Genomic DNA, 22,166 nt, shown 5'->3' on the forward strand with positions numbered 1-22,166 from the left:
TCTTAAGAATAATGTTAAGCAAAATCTGTTTTTCATTTCTAATTATTTGTCAGGAATGAAAAACATCCACAAAATATTACTTACTTTTGAAAAATTCTATTAAGTAAAATATTTAAACTTAAAAAAGATGTAATGATAATAATTATAACTGTGCGTACAATAATTATTACAATTGGCTCAACACAAAAAAATATCAGGAAACTAAAAATTATACAAAAATAAAATTATAAATCTTAAGATTATTACTTGACAACTCACTGTGTGTTGTATTGTTGACTTTTAACCCAGTATGTTTTCTACAAGAAAATAATCTTGGGAGTGTTGGGTCATTAACTGTATTTGTTTAATCAAAATTCTTTACTTTTGTACTGTTACTCTTACCCAATTTTAAAACATATAAAAATATTTGGATGGTTTCTAGACTATGAAAAGAGCCGCCATTGTGTACATATAATATACATAATTGAGTGGAATATTTTTAATTTGGTAGCTATTAACATAATGTCACATTGATTTCTCCTGCTGCTGTGTCACTGCTTGGTCTAACATGACGCGTTTTAGTGACAATTAACACATACCATTTTTAGCTTTAGAGCTACGACAAATCTTGGCGAAAAAGTCAATAGGCACAATATGGGGTCAGCAAGATCCCCTCCCCTACAGCGAATTCGGCGTACACGACGACACAACGCCGCGATCTACTTTCGTTCAAACAACGCTTTTCGTCTTCACCATCCAGAGTTTGTACGAGAAATTGATTTTGATCCATTTATTCATTTCCTTATTACCTACAGTATTTTAGTGCTGCACAACCAACAAGCTACGCTCGGCCCAAACCGCGTTAATGGACCAATCATTAGAAGAAAAGAGGGACATTATCTGGGTTAGTTTTCACAATTTCTCATCGTCGCGAGAACCGTGGAAATGGATTAGACGCGCGTCAAGTTGGCGGGAAAGCGGATCTCCTTACGAGCGCGGGCCGGGAAGACTCCAGGCGGGGTATACTGTACGCAATACGCAATCAGCAGACGCCGCGCCGCCGCTGTCCGGCAGTGTCTTGTTGACAGTGAGACTAGACCTGGTCTGCGGAGTTTCGTGAGATGGCCATCGACGAGAGAACTCTAACACAATCTTTCATCGGCGCATCGCCCTTCCTTGTCAAAGTCCTAGAGCTGGTAAGTTATAACTATGCGAAATAATTAAATAACTGTTATTAATAAAGGTGAAATTATAAAACGTTTACTTTGATCTATTTTAGTTACAATTTTATTCCATTAAAAAGTGATTTAAATGTTCAAAATAATCTGTTGCCCAAGATTTATGTTTTTCATAGTCAAAGATAAACTTTCTGATTGTATTTCATGTATAGTACAGTAAATGAAAAAATGAGGTCAACTATAATATTTAATATTTTCCATATTTTACACATTTTTTAATAGGAACAATAAAAAAAATAAATACAGAATAATGGAATGGTCTGTTTCAAAACATGATTTTCTACAATGTTTGTAAAATTGTAGAAAACTCATGATTGTAACAGTTTTTATTTTTTGTATTTTTGTAACATAAAATTTTTTATTCTAATCTTATTAAAGGGGTAATGCTTGGTTACAATTCTGTTGCTACAGTATTGACTTTGCTTGCTGTAATTGATACTTGTAATTTGAAAACTGTACTTGAAACATTTTCGAAATATTGTAGAAGTATAAAACGGTCAATAAAACGTTGTAGTAAAAGAATATATAGTAAGATAAGTATATTTGCGTTTACCAAAACTATTTCAGAAACATAAAATGACTATACACTTGTATTGCCTGTACATTTAACTTGTAATAGTGGGAATCTAGACTTCAAAATGTAAACTTTTCATCTTCAATTTCGTTTTAATTTTTCTTTATCATTAAAAAAGACTACAAGAAGAAATGGCGTTTTAAGATTCAGTTTAACTAGTAGGACTAGTTATTGGTATGGAAGGTCTGAGAGTGATATGTTAGCAGAATCACTTTTTGGAGTCCTAGGGCAGTTCAGTAACAGACGTAGCAGCCGTATCAGTACATTGTTTACGTTTAATTAGAGACTTCAAAGTACCGTAATTAATTACTTTCGGATCAGGTCATTAGCCAGTTGAGGCGTAGATGGGGTTCAAGTGCTTCTCTTGCTTCCAAAACTCAAGTAGAAAGATACATATTATTAGACATTATCTGTTTTTAGATGCACAATTTGATCTGGAATCATAATACGTTTTACATGTTGAGTAACCGTAGTAAATAAATCAGCTGAGATTTAGTAATTACATTTTACACTCCCTTTTTAAAAGAAGTTATCATGTTGAGATCATCATTGAACGTTTATCCTGGCATATTCAACATTACCCAAGGTTTAATCCCTGCAACAACAATAACTAAACAGAAGTTAATTGTGGTGAAAATAAGCTTGGTTTAGACTCGGTCTTCATGAATTTCAAATTAATTAAAAATAACAGGAATTGGTTTTTTAGATAAGAAAGCTACGAACAGCCGTCAGGGCCCTCCAATTACAGGTTATTAACCAATTGGTAACTATTGAAAAGTCAATTACCCAAGAACAATGGATACACAGTCACACCCACAGTCTATTGTCTCGGCTGTCAGTGTTACTGTTGATGTGAATACTTAAGGTAGATTATCCCTTGCCCAATCTGACCTGGAGCAATAAAAACTAGTTCTCCTTATTTTGTTTAGCTATTTTATTATAGTAAGGTTATATATAAATTTATAAAGTTAGGATACGATTTTATAAAGTAGGGTAACAATGCTATTTACCTACAGAAAAAATTGCAATCAATAATTTAATGCTAACTATTTAAATAAAGAATAAAATTGTTTTAATTGATTCAATTGTTTATTGGGATACTAAGTGTCAATATACTAATATATTTTATATGTACGTTCAACTTTAAAAATCAACAATTTAACCATGAATTAGAACTATATAATTTTCGGCATTATGGTATTATTCGGAGGCCACTATTTTTTTGGAACTGTTTTTCTTACCAAAGGCCTAAAAAACTACATTATTAGATAGAACAGACTTGATTTGACTTAATGTGGAAATTACATTATGACGATCGGTTCTTATTTTCTGCCTCCAAAAAGGAAGCGATGTCGGCGAGAAGGTCACTCTGTCCCCACCTACTATTCAAATGTAGTCTACGTATTATAAATATAAAAAATTAAAGTCGTCATTTACAAGCGCTCACCTGATCTGAGGTTGAATGTAGTAGGTACTTTCTCGAGGGATGATTTCTTTTAGCCAAAAGTGCAGCAGGGTGGTGCCTAAGGTGGTCATATGACGTCTAAAAAGTTGGACGATCTTGGGCGCGTCTAAGGTCGGGAAAGTACCGGTCGGAAATGCCCCTGCCTATCAGTGCGGGCTTCGGTTGCTTTCTTTCGAGAGGCGGATAACAGAACCAATCGTCATAATGACATGTAATTTTCACAGCAAGTCAAATAAAGACTGTTTCTAATAACGTAGTTTTGTATGTTGTCGGTAAGAAAACAGTAAAATAATAGTGGCGGATAGTACAAAAAAAAACCTTGGCTCAGTTAAACCTGTACTTCAATTTAAGATTATTCTTATAGTACATAAAAATAATTATTATATATATAAAAGATGTTGTTTCTTCAATAAACTATTGTTCCCATAAATCTTTTCTTTAATTTAAATCTCAAATAGTTCTTGATTAAATTAAAAAATAAATTTTCTGCTACACAAACCCTTTAAAATTTGTATATACCTATGCTTACATTTAATAGTTTAGTAGAACTCCTTCTGGACCACCCTACATTGAGTGTGTAGAGTCACTAACTACCCTACAGAATTATTTCTTAGATCCTGTAAGCATTTAAAAAGTTTAAACTTTTCCAACTTGAGCCAAGAAAAGGATATTAAACCGTCTATAACCGAACCTGCATAGTAACTTTTTGAAAATGTACATCTGCACCATATTCTTAAAGGGTGAATGAGCCTTTTGAGGTCAGACTTCAGACATTGTGTTCTCCTAATAGAGCCCTCTAATTTTATGTTCTCTTCAACCTATGCTTTAATTTAAGATTTTCTTGTGATTGGGCAAAAGTTTTTTTAAATAATTATCTAAATGCCTAATGGCTGACTTGGAATTACACCATGAAGTCAATTTTCACTTAAGAAAACTTGCACTGATTACCTCTGCGATTACCTTTGATCATTCTTCCTCAATTAGGCTTTATGTTTTTTTATGGTTGTCAGAAATCGACTTATTTCCTTATATAATGTTGCGTCAAAACTGAATACAATTTTTTTTAGTTTTTCTGAGGTATTATCATCCGGTATTCTCCTTAATTGTTGGAAACATGGGTTCATTGCATAGTCAAATGGTGGGCATCCCATTAATGGACGATCCACAGTCTCATTCACTCCTACAGTGCAATTTAAGCACAGAGGAGTGAAATAAAGTTTCATTTGATGAAGACTCTTGTTCACTGTGACATGTCCTATACCGTGATTACTTGCATATTATAAAAGAGTTAAAATGACTTATTTCTTAAAGTTTAACTACTAAATTGAAACAAATATTTTTTATAGACTATTCACATTATCAAAGATAAGATTATGACAGTTTTTTTTAAAATAAATTTTGTATTAGAATAATATAATATTATCAGTCTAACATTTAATAGTTGTAATAACATACAAACAAGCTCTGTAAATGTCAGATATTGAACGTCTATCATCATCAATGGTGTGCTGATTGTTTCAGATAACATCCTTGCACTGCCTGGTACTGATTTACGTTCCGTTTGACAACCATGTGGAAGACAACCTGAACCATGTCGGCATTGTGTATGTCAGCTATTGCTCCTCTATCATCATCAATGGTGTGCTGATTGTTTCAGATAACTTCCTTGCTCTGCCTGGTACTGATTTACGTTCCGTTTGACAACCACGTGGAAGACAACCTGAACCATGTCGGCATTGTGTACGTCAGCTATTGATCATCTATCATCATCAATGGTGTGCTGATTGTTTCAGATAACTTCCTTGCACTGCCTGGTACTGATTTACGTTCCGTTTGACAACCATGTGGAAGACAACCTGAACCATGTCGGCATTGTGTATGTCAGCTATTGCTCCTCTATCATCATCAATGGTGTGCTGATTGTTTCAGATAACTTCCTTGCTCTGCCTGGTACTGATTTACGTTCCGTTTGACAACCACGTGGAAGACAACCTGAACCATGTTGGCATCGTGTATGTCAGCTATTGCTCATCTATCATCATCAATGCTGTGCTGATTGTTTCAGATAACTTCCTTGCTCTGCCTGGTACTGATTTACGTTCCGTTTGACAACCACGTGGAAGACAACCTGAACCATGTTGGCATTGTGTACGTCAGCTATTGATCATCTATCATCATCAATGGTGTGCTGATTGTTTCAGATAACTTCCTTGCACTGCCTGGTACTGATTTACGTTCCGTTTGACAACCATGTGGAAGACAACCTGAACCATGTCGGCATTGTGTACGTCAGCTATTGATCATCTATCATCATCAATGGTGTGCTGATTGTTTCAGATAACTTCCTTGCACTGCCTGGTACTGATTTACGTTCCGTTTGACAACCACGTGGAAGACAACCTGAACCATGTCGGCATTGTGTACGTCAGCTATTGCTCATCTATCATCATCAATGGTGTGCTGATTGTTTCAGATAATTTCCTTGCTCTGCCTGGTACTTATTTACGTTCCGTTTGACAACCATGTGGAAGACAACCTGAACCATGTCGGCATCGTGTATGTCAGCTATTGCTCATCTATCATCATCAATGCTGTGCTGATTGTTTCAGATAATTTCCTTGCTCTGCCTGGTACTTATTTACGTTCCGTTTGACAACCATGTGGAAGACAACCTGAACCATGTCGGCATCGTGTATGTCAGCTATTGCTCATCTATCATCATCAATGCTGTGCTGATTGTGACTCACCTCAAGGGTGATCGTGTCCCTAAGAGAACTGTACGTATCATTATTAGATCAAGTTTTTATAATGAGTAAATAAAGTTAAACATTTTTAATTACCTTATTTTCAGGGTCAGTTTCATGAAGATCATGACGGTTTTTCAGTTCAAACCATATCCCAAAATTGCAATCACAAATAAAATCTCGTGATATTTTGGCCTAAATATGGCGAGCCATATCTTATATTTAATTACTATTAGACCAAAACTGTTCCATTATTTCAAGATTTTAAGCAATACTATAACATAGTTCGAACCGGAAAACAAAATTAAGATATCCATGATTATCCAGTTGACTTAAGTAATTTCACAAAATTAGTGTCAAACTTTTAATTACAAAATTAGCATGTTAGTATATAATAAAACATATTGATATTTTCAAGGTGTGCCTAACTTAAGGAACCCCATAATAATGTTTCAAATTTTAATTTGTATAATTTAAATTCTACACATCAATATAGAACATAAAAATCTATTACATGAATGGTATCAGCGACAACTTCAATTCCTTGGGGAAACTTTCCACGAGGATTCAGAAACTCACAAAAAACAAGTCAAATTACATATGCAAACAGTGAGTTTAAAATGATTCACCATCACACTTTCTACATTCCTTCACTTATTGATACCAAACCACTTCTAATCATTGTTCTTCCAATTATACTTTATTTTGACACATTGTATTCCAGCTGTCATCTTGGCCTCGCTATGTTGGAACTAACTATGTTTTTCAAATATAAGTATAGTGTTATGACACATGATCTCAAACTAAATTTTATGTTGAGCTTACAAACAAACAAACTGTTTAAATCAAATCAAAAACCACTTTGCAATTTACTGTAGCCAATACAAAAATATTGCATATGTATATCACAAGAATCCAAGTATTTTAAATTAAAATTTGTATAAGATCAATCTTTTTGGTTCCAGTAAACAATTATCTTAATATAAATTAAGTCGAGCCCGTAGTGACATCATCACCCATGTTAATTATGTAGAGAAACCACTAGCATATAAGTACTATTATTAAGAAATTGGCTTGGCAGCAACATGATCTTATTTGGTAGTACAAGATGACTACCACAACTGCGGAGGCTGCGAGGGATCAGATAGTATATGAGAGTTCAGTAAATGTAGGAGTCAATGTCTTGAGTACTAGTACCCTTACTTCTACTACTTTCATCCCCTATTTCCAGTCATTTCCCTAGTTGTGTCCATTTATGTTTTGTTAATGTGAAAATAATTTATGTCATAAGAACTTCAGAAACTATTGACTGCCATAGTTGTTTTTCTCATTTAAACTTATTCCATCATTTGACACTCTTAGGCCTACCTTTTATCAATGGACATGACAAAAAGTGTGTAAAAATGGTCTGCTGCAGAGTTGAGAAAGAATAAACTAATTGTTTTATAAAGAAAGGTAGAATTTTTTGTTAATTGTACCTAAATAGCAGCATTTTTATACTGAATACCTGTAAAATTTTGTATGAAAATAAATATATTAAAAAAATTAAACATTTTTTTATACATTATGAAGAGTAGACACAAGAAGTTTTCCCCCAATAAGTCTAATAAAATTATAGTTGAAAACATACTACTAAATATACATAAAATTTAAAGAACTTGGTTGGATGAATACCAGAGACCAACGCACTGTTTTGTTGCATAAACTTCATACCCTTTCTGAAACTGATCTAAGTAACAATATTTTGTACACCGTTTTTAATTTATAACAGTTAAAGAATAAAATTATTTTAAGACATTAAAATTTCTATTACGGAAAAATAGTGATTAAATATAATATTAAAAAGTTATATGTACAACGTAAAACAGTATATCTGAGTCTGAAAGCTGGCATAGACAACAAAATACAATGCAAAGAATATAGTTCATAATTTTAAAGACATATGAGAGTTAAACCTTAATTATATATTAAATATTATTTATAAATAAATAAAGAGACAAGAGGTTTGATATTGTTTAATTTTGTTTTGTATTTTATGTCACATTATTCTTATTGTACTTAATTTAAATATGATATAATAAAAATTAATTTAAAACAAAAATTAAACACAATTATTGAAGGGAGGGATTATTTTTAAATTAATATAGTAAATATTGGGATTAGACATTAGAATTGGTATAATATAACATTAATATAAAATAATTAAGGTAAATAGTATTTATTGAGAAACTCAGCAAATGAAATGTAGTCATGATGGTTTGTTATTGAGCAAAGTACAATTACTGCAAGGGAGTGTAATATTACTGCAACATGAGACATGTACTGACTTTAGGTCAGACGAGATAATAGCAAGATGTGCCTGTCGTAGTCAACGTGTTAATACATCCATAAATTTAATTTGATAAATAATTTAAACTGAAATATCTCTTATACATACAAATTTTGAACAATATTCACTGGAGAAAGTTTCTTTGATTATAATGGTAAATCTGCCAAAGACTTTGTTTTGAATTGATAATGTTCCTAACATGTATATGGAGTACAGTCTAGATCTCAACATTGTGTGCTTTCTCTTCACCACAGATTTTTAAACTGAAAGTGGGCTTTAAAAGGGAAGTCAATATTTTGGACACTAGCAGCCCATTAAAAGGTTAAGCTAATTTGGTTTGTCAGTGGTTTGTTTTAATTGAAATTCAAGTGACAAGATTGTCTTATCTCAATTCCTCAATTGCTATATCAAGGAGAAGGAAAGTCAAACAGGAAATAAATATGAAACCCTAAACAATGTGTATCACACTGCCTTCTGTCTCCTTGATAGTTAGTAAACACTGCCACACACTTTATAAATAAAAAGATGGAAATTTCAATAGGCCCCTCTTCATTGTTTATCAGTTCTTCTTTATTTCTGTTTATGTGTAGTATTTCCCAAGCATTTAAGTTCATTGGTTTTGTTACTTTTTTTATTAGTTTTATTTTTAATTGATGTTGTGTTCTGAATCAATGCTGTGCTTGGCTACAGCAGATTTGTCAACCCTTCCATATTTTGTATGTTATAAATGCTCTTTAAATCGTGTTGTTATTGTTCTTTTTGTTTGTCCCGTATACATTTTGTCACAGTCATCACATCCAATTTCACAGAACAAGCAACAAACTATCCAAAATTTTAGGAAACCCTAAAGACAAAATTTCAAATGATAATAAATTAAGAAATTTATGAAATCGCGAAGTTTCAAAAGGCCTTGTCCAAAATATAAACCATTTGGAAGATTATTGTTTTTATTAACATTTTGTAATATTTACAAGTAGAGAAGTCAGTAGTCATATTTTAACTAAAGGAGATGAAAATATTGAAGTAATCTATATGATGATTTAACAAATGATTTATGAAAACACAATGTCAGGTGGTTTTTGCTGCATCATCACACCAAACCTGGTGGAATTTGATAATCCCATAATTGAGATAGATTCAAATAACGTCAAACATGTTGTTGTACATGAGTCATTTTCGATCTATGTCTAAGATCCAATATATTACTGGACTCTGGGGTTAATAGTGTTATATACAAATAACGTAAACATTTCTTGTTTGATAATATATTAGAATATAATAATAAGAGTCAGGTGGTTTTTGCTGCATTCATTACACCAAACCTGGTGGAATTTGATAATCCCATAATTGAGATAGATTCAAATAACGTCAAACATGTTGTTGTACATGAGTCAGTTTCGATCTATGTCTAAGATCCAACATATTACTGGACTCTGGGGTTAGTAGTGTTATATACAAATAACGTAAACATTTCTTGTTTGATAATATATTAGAATATAATAATAAGAGTCAGGTGGTTTTTGCTGCATTCATTACACCAAACCTGGTGGAATTTGATAATCCCATAATTGAGATAGATTCAAATAACGTCAAACATGTTGTTGTACATGAGTCAGTTTCGATCTATGTCTAAGATCCAATATATTACTGGACTCTGGGGTTAATAGTGTTATATACAAATAACGTAAACATTTCTTGTTTGATAATATATTAGAATATAATAATAAGAGTCAGGTGGTTTTTGCTGCATCATTACACCAAACCTGGTGGAATTTGATAATCCCATAATTGAGATAGATTCAAATAACATCAAACATGTTGTTGTACATGAGTCATTTTCGATCTATGTCTAAGATCCAATATATTACTGGACTCTGGGGTTAATAGTGTTATATATACAAATAGCGTAAACATTTCTTGTTTGATAATATATTAGAATATAATAATAAGAGTCAGGTGGTTTTTGCTGCATCATTACACCAAACCTGGTGGAATTTGATAATCCCATAATTGAGATAGATTCAAATAACATCAAACATGTTGTTGTACATGAGTCATTTTCGATCTATGTCTAAGATCCAATATATTACTGGACTCTGGGGTTAATAGTGTTATATACAAATAACGTAAACATTTCTTGTTTGATAATATATTAGAATATAATAATAAGAGTCAGGTGGTTTTTGCTGCATCATTACACCAAACCTGGTGGAATTTGATAATCCCATAATTGAGATAGATTCTTGTTTGATAATATATTACAATGTAATAATAAAAGAATAAAACTGACTACTATTGTTTTATTTGTTTCAGTTGTTCATATTCTCAGCAGTTCTTGGAATCCTGTTCCTGGTGACAGGTTTTGTGGTTCTCACTGACTGGTGGGCTTCAATGAAAAGTATCTATGTCCGTCCACCAAAAACATTCATGGACATGATGATTTTCTCTGGTGTTTTTGCAGTTCTTAATTCCATAGTCTTCTTTCTAGATATTTGGCTCACCTATCAATATGACTAAAGTGTACTCAGGAAGAAACAAATTACAAATGTCACTTACAGTAAACAAAAACTATTTATTTTAATGATAACATTTAGTTTAAAGCAGTGCTTAACACTGTTTATATACTTTTACCAAACCTGATCCTGCAAATGCATAGAATCAAAGGGTATCATCAAAACTGCAGTTTACATATTAGTTTACTTGAATTCCTTTCACACAGTAAGGTAAATTCCATCTATAATTGATATCTTGAGATTTTAAATGAAGGTGTTACAATAATAAATTTGAGTATTGATTGGTTCAATCAGTTGTTGGTATATAAATTCTGCAATGACTAAGATGGTATATCAATACCATGGCGAATTTTGTAATACAGTAGGACCTTGATATATCGAACCTCAAGGGGATTTACAAAACTTCGATATATCAAGAATTTCGATATAATGAGGTTCGATATATCAAGGCTGTTTGGGGCAGACTTCGATATATAGAGGTCCACACCCACTACAATAATACAGTACAATTAAGAATCGTACATTACTTTATCGGGAAATGTGAATAAGAAATTATAACAAGTACACCATACATCAATTTAAATTTATTTATTTTTTAACTAAACGTATAGAGTAATATTATTACATAAATATGAATATGAAATACTGTAACGTCTTAAAAAGTTATGTTGTACAGTATAAATACACAAGTCTGAAATATGGTTCTACTGTACTGTATTTTAAATGTTTAAAATGCTACTGTAATATAGGCTTACGTACATGTTATAAAGAGTTTGCAAAACTTATTTACTGTTGTTAAAAAAAATCTGAAATTGTAGTTTGTCTACCTGTGAAAGTCACTTTGTCCAACGCGTCGTCTAAAATGGATAAAGACTGGATTATTTTGTCATCCATAGACGTCTTCTTTTGGAGGAAACTTCACAACGTGTTGATGGCACACCGGGCATCGCGAAGGGTGGGGTCAGGCGTTTCGACTTCGTTGTCGTCATCATCCTCGCCGTCCTCGACTACACTGTCTTCTACACTCGTGTCCTTGGAAACGGATGCAATAATATCTGCATCGCTTAATTGGCCGCAAGTAGCAAGCTCGTCATCGACGGCCACAAAGTCTTCGAAAGACAGCCCTTCCAAAGTAAGGGCCTGAGTCACTTGTCTCCACAGTACAGGACTAGCAAGTTCACCGTTTTCCGTTTCAACAATTGAACAGTCTTCTACAACACTTTCCTCTTCTTCCTCAACTTGCTGTTTAAAGCCACTTTTCTTGAAGCAGTTCTTTATAGTATTTTCGGTAACATTGTTCCACGCCTTAGAAGCCATCCACATTGCATCAAGTATGCTTATTTTTGTAGGGTTCTTGTCCTCGAGGTCACGAAAGAAGAGGCGTACAACTTCCTTCCGGTAATGAACTTTAAAGTTCTTAATTATTCCTTGATCCAATGGCTGTAGCTTGGATGTGGTGTTTGGAGGTAAGAACTCGATTTTTACGTTTTTCATTTTTGGGATGTCACCGTGAGCAGTAGCGTTGTCAATAAACAAAAGTATTTTTTTCTTCTTTTTCTTCATTTGTCTGTCCAATCCGTTAGCCATTTCTCAAAAACCCCTGAGTCCATCCATGACTTTTTGTTTGATGTGTAGTCCATTGGAAAGCTTTGAACCCCTTTGAAACACCTTGGATTTTTAGATTTTCCTATCATCATTAAGCTTCACGGTGCCAATTTGATTTGTTCCAAGCAGCAATGTAACTCTTTGTTTACTATTCTTACCTCCGTGGCAAGTGTCACCTTTAAAAGTTAAAGTTTTGTCAGGAAGACACTGATAAAAAAGACCTGTTTCGTCGGCATTAAAAATATCGTCAGGTTTGTATCCCTTGACAAGATCAGGCAGTTTTTGCGACCATTCTGTGCAAACATTGTCATCGACACTCGCACTTTCGCCAGTCACCTTCTTGAAAATCACTTCATTTCTTTTTTTAAAGTTTTGGAGCCAACCGTTGCTTGCTCGAAAGTCAGGTTTATTTAATTGCGCAGCAAACTGTGCTGCTTTTTCTTTTAAAATTGGGCCACTTACAGGAAGGTTTTTATCACGGCACTGTTTTAACCACTGATAAACACTTTCATCTACGTCCTTGAATTCGGGTCCTTTTATTCTCTTGCACGAAGTTCCTTGGTGTTCATATTTTTCTCTGTTTTTCAATATGGTCGAGAGAGTATTCGCTGGTATACCAAACTCCTTTGCAATGTCACTTTTTTTCTTGTTCCCGGCGTCCACAGTCTCTATAAGTTTAACTTTATCTTGATAAGATAGAGTTTTCCGTTTTGCCATCGCACTTTTAAACAAAACAGTGTCACAGTTGAAAATCTGCCACGCACAATAATTCACTAAGATAACCTCAACTCGCACTAATCGCGGTAACGTCCAAATTAAACTGAGAGTGGAGTGGTGATCCACCACTGGCGTCTACAGAAAACAAAGGAGTGTCGGTGGTGGGGGTTTCAAGTCTCGACATGAAAAATACGGTACCTACTCTACTTTGATGGTTGTTCGTTTGCACAACACGACAATACAGTACTAAAGTTCGTTTCGTTGATAAACTGAAACTTCGATATGTTGAGGTAATTATAAGAAAACTTTGATATATAGAGGTAAAAAGTAGGCAAAATTATTGGTGAAAATTCGATATATTGAGGTTATTTACTTGAAATCTTCGATATGTAGAGGTAAAATTAGCATTGAAGTAAATGGGACATTCAAGGGGAATGACAAAACTTCGATTTATCGAGGAATTCGATATATTGAGGTTCGATATATCAAGGTCCTACTGTAACTGCAAGTTCAAAATATTACCGCTTCATAGCAGAAACAATGAAACAATTTGTTTTGTTTTTCAGTAAAGATCATTATTTCATTCCAATTGTATAGTAGTGTCAAACTTTTACTGGGCTTTATTAAAGACTTTATTAGGGAGTTTATTAAACATTTGGCAAAACCACTGGTAACATTTATATTTAGATATTTATTCTAATAACATGTTATACGTGTTATATGCAGGTTTACTTTTTACTGATTTGATTTGCTTGATTATTTGAGAAATTATAATTAAAATTTAAACTTATTTTTAATAAAATATCTTTATTTTTTTAAAGTAATTATAATCCACTTTTTACTTTCAACAAACATAGGGACTCAAAGGTAAAGCCTGTGTAGAGGTTCCTTCTCCAATATTAATCAATTATTCCGTGCAAGAATTTTTTATTTAAACACACACCACTAATTTAAAGGCAATTGTGACAATACAACTTGAATGAATTTAGTACGCTTAAAATGAATTTTTTTAAAGATGAAGATAAAAATTTTCTTATTATAAAAATACTAGCTGTTACCCATCAATAGGCTTTGCATGTAAATTTCTAAAACAGTGTCCTTATACTACATATAGGGACTACAAATATAAGGACTTATAAACAGTGTCCTCACTTAGTAAAAGTGATGTAATATGATAAGAGTCCTAGAAAATGTTTCAAATATAAGTAGACATACATATAGGTAGATGTACAGATATTATTTAAGTGTTTTTGGTTTAGAGTATCAGAGTTTAACCTGACTCTAATATCATGTTTAGTATGCGCATATAAGCATTTCAGTTTAAAATTAATTGTATTTCAAACGTCTCAGTTGAGTCTGCCTTTTTATTCATATCAAAATAATACAAATAAACATGTCTCAGAAACTTACTTTGGTCAAAAGAAGTTTACTTCTTACTTGCCTTTACAGTATTAAGCACTATTTTACTCCTCTATGCATGAATTGTTCATTAGGAGAAAATGAAATGAAACATTGGACCATCTTTTCATTCACTGTCCTAGATATACTTATGCAAGAGACAATTGTTTCAAACACATAAAATAAAGCATCAATAATCAAACAAGCCTGAAAGAAATAATGCAATGACCATGTTGTGTACACAGAACTTAACAGTTTTCTGAGAGAAATAAAAAAAGAGTTTGAAGAAAACAGTAGAACATTACACATTACATTAAAGTTTATCTAGTCTTGGGTTTTTCCGTTTCGCCTTTCCTTCCAAAATTAACAGAACAAGTAAACTTCGAAGCCTCATGGATAAAATTCAGGCTGCCAAATTGTTGGCTGAAGAAATAAACATTTGTTTGCTGTAATGCAACTTTAGAGACCAGTGGGGCCATAGCCTGGAGGGATTTTTAAACAAGAATAGGGTTATATGTCAACCAGTAACCTTAAGAATGTTCAGTAAACCTTCAGTACAATGGCTCAATTGCAACCTTCTTTTGGTCTAAAATACTTCCAGTCCCATAGTATAGTTTACCATGTTGTCTAGATGAATAAAATTTATGTAAATACATAAGGCTGATAAGCCTACCTCTGTCTAAAAGCATCTACTTCCGGCTTTTGCAATCTTCTTTCAGTCTTAGATATTTCCATGACATAGTGTGATTTGCGTTATTGTCCCAATTAATATAATATACATAAATACTTAGGATTGAGAACTCGTCTATGGCAAAAAAACATACACAGAAATCCTTACTAAGTTCAGAAACATTTCAAAATAATCATGTATAATAGGTTTAACGTTAAAGAAATCTTATTGTTTTTCTAACCTACAGTTTTGGGAAAAAATAGTTTGTTGAGGCATGTTAGTGTTCATTTCGCTGTTTTTCATTAAGCCACTGTTAAATGCTATATCACAATGTCAAGGAAGCCATCCAGTTTTGATTATGTATGTGCGAAAATTCACAGCTTTGTTCATTAAGAAGGGTTTTATAACATTGTTTTAACAATATTAAAAAACAACTTTAACAAAGTATTTCCAATGCATTACATGTTCTTTATTTTTCATTAGCACAATCTGGTAAGTTATAAGGTAACTTTGTCTCTGTTATCAGCATTCCAATACTGATCTACTTAATATTTAACAAAATCAAAATGGTAACAAATATTTCAGTCTCTTTAAAGATACTTCATCTGAAACATCAAAGGTTTAACAGTGTTAACAGCTATTCAATGTCAGTTAAAATTGTATTGTGAAACATAAATATTATCATTATTTTTTCAAATTCTGAAGTGTTTTGGGAAAATGTTCCAGTCTTTCTCATATTCGCAATTCTCAAAATCGAAGGGCCTAGCCTTCTTAACCCTCCATCAGGCGCTTAAAATTAGAAACACCATCAGGCGCTCACGGAGGTTTCCTCCAGGTTAGCGAATAATGGATATGATAGTCGTTTAAACTGTTTTTATTTGTTTAAATATTCATATTTAAATTCATATTTATCAAATTCATTTTTAGAATTTAAAAACATTACTCTCTTATGTAATGAATTTTCCAAATAAGAATTTCGAAATTAAAAAAAATGTTATTGTATAATAACAACATGATTTATTTCAAGGAATAATGCAATGAATTCAAAAAATGTTTAACCTTCTGTAATAATATATGGAAATTAACTTAGTTTTTAACTTCTTACAAAAACAACTTACTTCAATTCTTGAGATATTATACAATTGTAATGTCAATTATTCTAAAATCAAAATTTATTCTTTACTAAAATTTTTTTAACACTACACAAAGTTTCAAAATATTTTCATTCTGGTTCTTATAACGACAATGTTCACTCCATAAACAGTACTGAAATGTTCCCTAGCACACTGGTACTGTACTGACAAGTCTCTCGTCTTCATTCTCCATTTCACAAAATTCAAATAAAATGTATTGTAAAACTTAAAAAGAAACCATCACAGGTCACACGGATTATTACTCCATAAAAACTAAACACTATAAGGCGCTCACGGAGATTTCGTCCAAGGACTACAAACACGACATCGGGCGCTCACGGAGGAATCGTCCAGTCTCGCACGGAAGTATACCTCATACTGTCAGATTTTGACAAAGATAAGCGGGAGGCTATTGTTTCGCTTCTCCGAAAGATGCTCGAGAAGTACACTGCGGGAAACGACTGCCAACATCAGAAAAGTAGTACTATTTTTAATAATAAAAAATACACGGAGGAAAACTCCGTTTAGCGCCCGATGTAGGGTTAAGGAAAGAATTTATGCTGCAATATGTTGGAGCCATATGATATTTTTCAAACAGGATCAGACATATCAAGTATGTGTGTACAGACTGGTGTGATTGTTTTATCTACAGGATTTTTACCACCTGGTAGCAAAAACTTGAGTTGATGTCACCTCAAGCCTTTTCATACCGAGATATGTTTCTTAGCCTATTTTGTTACTAAAGTATGAGTGTTTGCAGATGACACAGTCATGATGATATCGATTGAGAGATCCGTTATTCGCTATAAAGTATCAAGGGTACGCTTATAGTACTCTGCCCTTAGATTTTAGTAGCATTTCAGAATATTTAATGAAAATTCATTAAAAAAAAACGTTACAGAAAAATAGGTTGAATTATATAACACCCTCATTTGTGAAGTCAGATAAAAAAACATTAGTTCTATTGTTACTGTCTGATAGAAGTTGATGGGAATATTCATGAGGCAATATCAAGTTTTAGTTAGTATTAGGAACCAACACAACCCAAAACAATTAGTCCTAAACATAAAAACAACCCACACATTTCACTATTACATAACCTACCTTTTCTGCTTCAGCCAAGTAAATCCATAATTTCCTCCATGTAGAAAATTTATTTAACTCACTAAATGTAAACTGCATTTCCTTGGAAGCATATCGAGTTGAGAGAGGGGATTTATAATTCGACGTCATTTTTATTGAAACAAATATACACGAAATAAAAAGTAAGGTTAGTAAACTTGAGGAATAAAACACCCGGCACACTGTTATTCACCCACTGTTCATTTTGAATTGAAGCAGACAGCTACAGCTGGTTATGGAAAACAAAGTCAACTAACTGTCAACGGACAAGTACAGTTAAAATATCAATGAAACCATAAATATCTATATAATACTACGGACATCTGATATACAGAGTGTCCCACGAAGAGGTATAAACGTTTGATTTTATATTACTTGCCCATTTATGCATCGAACATCATCAAACTCTACACAATTAATAAAGTAAGTTTTAAAAATACTCTGTGAAAATTAAAGCTCCCTAACAATTGCAGAAACAAAATGGTGACATATTGAAAATTTTACCATTTTTCTTCCTGTAAAAATTCATTTCTGGAATTACCTGATTTGATTGCTGCGTTTAAAACAGCTGTTTGATTCAAAAATATTGCTTGTGCTATAAAAACACAACCTAACCTCCTACATTACAGTTTTACTGATATTGAAGTTCGAGAAATTACTTTTAATGATGTGTTGTGGGCTATTGCTTTTGGCAACATTACAGAAGCAATTATTAGACAATTTCAGGTTGCCTACCAAGGAGTTGAACCATCTAGCAATCCAACAATAACCAAATGGAACAATGTATTGTTAGAAACTGGAAGTGTCGTAAAAAAGTAATCTAGAGGATGAGGAAAAGCCGCGTTTACACTGGAAACAAAACATGTTTATAAAAGCCGCGTTTACACTGGAAACAAAACATGTCTATAAACTTTGTTTATATTTTGCTATTATCATGAAATATTTTGCACACAATGTTCCTAAACATTTTAGGACAGCCACTCTTGAAGATGTCGTCTGACGAGGAGGATGTTCTTCTTCTAGCTGCCGCTACCTGTATTTTTTATGTGACAGAGAACCCAGTAGGTTCTGGTAAGGCCTTCACTTGCGTCACGAGGTGTTTATAGTGGAAGTGACCTATTCAAAGACCTTAACCCTAGAGAGCTAACGTGTTCAAAAAGTTACGTTAAAGCTAACAAATCGTAAAATTTACGACAGGATTTAAAAAATGTACAAATACATTTTATTTTACAAAAATGCCATTTAATCGCGTATAAACACTTATAATACAGCTTAGTAAACCTTTTTAAAACTAAGTCTATGGTTAAATCTCATATATACAATGGACACAGCATCTTCTGCGATGCTCGGCACAGATTTAGGTTTTAGATATAGGAACATTGTTGAGAAACATAAATCATCAGGTCTACCAATATTTTTTTATGCGTTCTGTTGGTTAAAAACTGGACTCAAAAAAACCTCTAATCATTGAGACATATAACGCAACTAAAGATGCAATTGATACTTTGGATCAAATGTGCCATAAAATTACGTGCAGCCGAAAGACGAGGCGGTGACCATCATGTGTATTTTTTGGCATGATAAATATCATGCTAGTAAATTCCTATGTTATTTACACTAGTAACTGGTGAAAATGGGCCCGAAACCGCTTTTCAAGGAGAAACTTTGCAATGCAAATCCAATAGGACCTCATCACACCATGGCTTAGCACCGTATGAACTACCCAAACTTGCCAAGAAAACTCCGCCAATCAATTGCTGAAATAATTAAGGCACCTCTTCAAACAAACAAAGTTAATGTCCCTCAACACCCCCGTCGAACAATTTGTGGAATATGTCCATCAGCAAAACGAGGATGACGTTCGATCTTTTACTGCCGATGTGCCAAGCCAATCTGTGCCGAGCATCGCAGAAGATGCTGTGTCCATTGTATATATGAGATTTAACCATAGACTTAGTTTTAAAAAAGGTTTACTAAGCTGTATTATAAGTGTTTTATACGCGATTAAATGGCATTTTTGTAAAATAAAATGTATTTGTACATTTTTTAAATCCTGTCGTAAATTTTACGATTTGTTAGCTTTAACGTAACTTTTTTGAACACGTTAGCTCTCTAGGGTTAAGGTCTTTGAATAGGTCACTTCCACTATAAACACCTCGTGACGCAAAGTGAAGGCCTTAACCAGAACCTACTGGGTTCTCTGTCACATAAAAAAATACAGGTAGCGGCAGCTAGAAGAAGAACATCCTCCTCGTCAGACGACATCTTCAAGAGTGGCTGTCCTAAAATGTTTAGGAACATTGTGTGCAAAATATTTCATGATAATAGCAAAATATAAACAAAGTTTTATAGACATGTTTTGTTTCCAGTGTAAAAGAGAAGTACTAGTATGAGAATCAATGCTCCGCTCTCCAGTTAAACCGAAATCACTAAGGAAGTTTGAACTTGAATGAATTAAATTTATTCATATATCAATAGTGACAATCAGTTTAACAAAAATATATATTTACAGTGAAAAGTCCCCACAAAGACTATATGATCTGTGAGTGGGGACGAACAAATCCTCTTTGGTGTTTCAAAGTCATCCGTAAAGAGAATAATTAAGAAATAATAAATTAAATTTTACAAAAGTCACCTAGTTCCATAATCTTCTTGAAGATGATCCGGACAGGAAAGTGGAATTTTGTTCTCGTATCATTGAGTTTCACGAGTTTCCTAATTGGCATACTCAAATTGTTGTTTTTTTTTCAGACGAGTTCACTTTCTACCGCAATGATGCTGTAAATAGGCATTATTGTAATTATTACAAACCCCAGTAATCCGCACATTCTTGAACAGTCCTCTATTCAAATCAAAAGTAATTACTGTTTGGGCGGCAGTCAGTTGTAACGGGGTACTATCTTACGACATTTTCAGGCAATACAATGACTGGGAATAGGGTATATAAACACGTTTTAAATGAACAAGTCTTGCCTCATTTTACAATTCCAGAAATGGATCAAGTAATCTTCCAACAAGATGATGCTCCTCCTCATTTCGTAAATCCTGTCAAGCGGTTACTAAATGACAACCTTCACGGCCTTTGGGTTTGCCGCGGAATTAATGTTTTCAGATTTTCCACCCCGATCCCCAGATTTAACTGTGTGCGATTTCTTTCTATGGTGTTACTTAAAGGAACAAGTTTTACTCGTAGCTTTAATAATGATGAGAATTAACCCTTCGCGCGCTGTTGACAAATATAACCGCCAATATTTACTTTGCTAAAAACGCTGTTGAAAAATATATTCGCTTTTAAAACATTGAGGTTATTATTGGGAGTAAGTAGTTCCCAGTTTTGCCGGTGGAGTGCAGCAACTGCTGGAGCATATATCCCTCAATAGAAAAGCACAGTAATAGTTGTCCCCGCCTCCCGGTTTTTCTCCAAGCTGCAAAATGCCGGCGCACTACCCATGCCACTGCCTGTTTAGGCCGGTATCGACAGTGCGAGGCTGCTCGCTGCAAATGCCTCGTGGCGAATGCTCGGCTTTGCCTCGGACTGTGGATACCGGGGTCGCTCGCTATGAGGCGTTCGCGTCGCACAATGTGAGGTGAGCCGTGTGCTTGTCGGTTTTAGATTTAGAGCAGTGCTCAAAGGTGCCTCGCTCCGAGCTGTGCGTCAAGTGGATACCTACGCTTTTGCCAGACACTAGCGCTACTGACGAACTAACTCGCGCGTTTAGTTCGTTCGTGGACTGCGAGTGGATCTGTTGTGTTTACGTTGTCAAATTGGTTTTTGACATATTGGGAAGATGTGTTGTGTGTTTACGCAACGGTTTACGCAAAGAGACCATTTACGTGTGCGAGACATGCACCGCCCGGCGAACCTGCACCCGGGTACGTGTTTCAAGACGTACCACACGTTGACGTTATCTTGAACACCGTGATGGCTAATTTTATTTCTTTTTATAACCATTAATGTTTTATTTTAATTGTATAATATACATACTATACATATAATACACTACAATATAATATTATACACGATAGTAAAATTTCGTTCAACATTTCGTTAAATTTGGTGTGTTTATATTGTTTTATAAGTTAAATAAACGTATTAAAAAAATTATACTTTTTTCGTTCCCAAAAGAATTTTTATATGGTAACAAACTCAAATACAACATTAGCTTTGACTTTGTTGAAAAAAAGTTTTTGAGGTATATGTAGCGTTTGAGTATGGTGCGTCCCAAATTGCCGTAGCGCGGGAAGGGTTAAAACAACCAATTGAAGAGGAACTTCTCCGGATACCGCAGAATTTCTTTGTAAGAGCTTACGATTCATTTGTTATACGCTGTTATCAGTGTGTTGCTGTAAATGTATTACAGTTCAAATAATTGTGGAATGTAATTATAAGTTCTTTAATAGACTATTTTCTATTTTTTTTTTTTTTTTTATTTAAATGCTTTATTTTCCTATAATATTACAATAAATACTTGTACAAAACCAAAATACTGTTATGTTTACTGTTTTTAAAGTACTGTATAGTTTTTAAAACTGCCACTATTTTGTTTTAACAGTTGCTAGAATGTTGGAATGTTCAAATCTTCATGTAACATTTTACTGGATAAATACCAAGGCGAAGTGTTAAATCTTTAAACCATACTGTCCTAAAACGTTGACCACTTTTATTAAGTAGATGTCTT

The 22,166-nt window shown here is 33.5% G+C and overlaps 2 protein-coding genes across 2 annotated transcripts in view; one reads left to right on the plus strand and one right to left on the minus strand.

Annotated features, from left to right (window-relative positions):
* Nucleotides 1-17,713, minus strand: part of LOC124359581 (adenylosuccinate lyase) — a 51,315-nt gene extending 33,602 nt beyond the window's left edge. Inside the window, exon 1 of the mRNA XM_046812455.1 lies at nucleotides 17,470-17,713. Coding sequence (XP_046668411.1) covers nucleotides 17,470-17,598 — 129 coding nt within the window. The 5' untranslated portion in view covers nucleotides 17,599-17,713. The remainder of the gene's footprint in view (nucleotides 1-17,469) is intronic.
* Nucleotides 954-5,308, plus strand: LOC124359583. The gene is made up of 2 exons (XM_046812457.1): nucleotides 954-1,175; nucleotides 4,914-5,308. The coding sequence occupies exons 1-2, from the start codon at nucleotides 1,101-1,103 to the stop codon at nucleotides 5,010-5,012; spliced, it is 174 nt and encodes a 57-aa protein (XP_046668413.1). The 5' UTR covers nucleotides 954-1,100; the 3' UTR covers nucleotides 5,013-5,308.
* Nucleotides 17,714-22,166: the final 4,453 nt, after the last annotated feature.

Source organism: Homalodisca vitripennis, chromosome 4, assembly GCF_021130785.1.
Source record: "Homalodisca vitripennis isolate AUS2020 chromosome 4, UT_GWSS_2.1, whole genome shotgun sequence".
Taxonomy (NCBI): Eukaryota; Metazoa; Arthropoda; class Insecta; order Hemiptera; family Cicadellidae; genus Homalodisca; species Homalodisca vitripennis.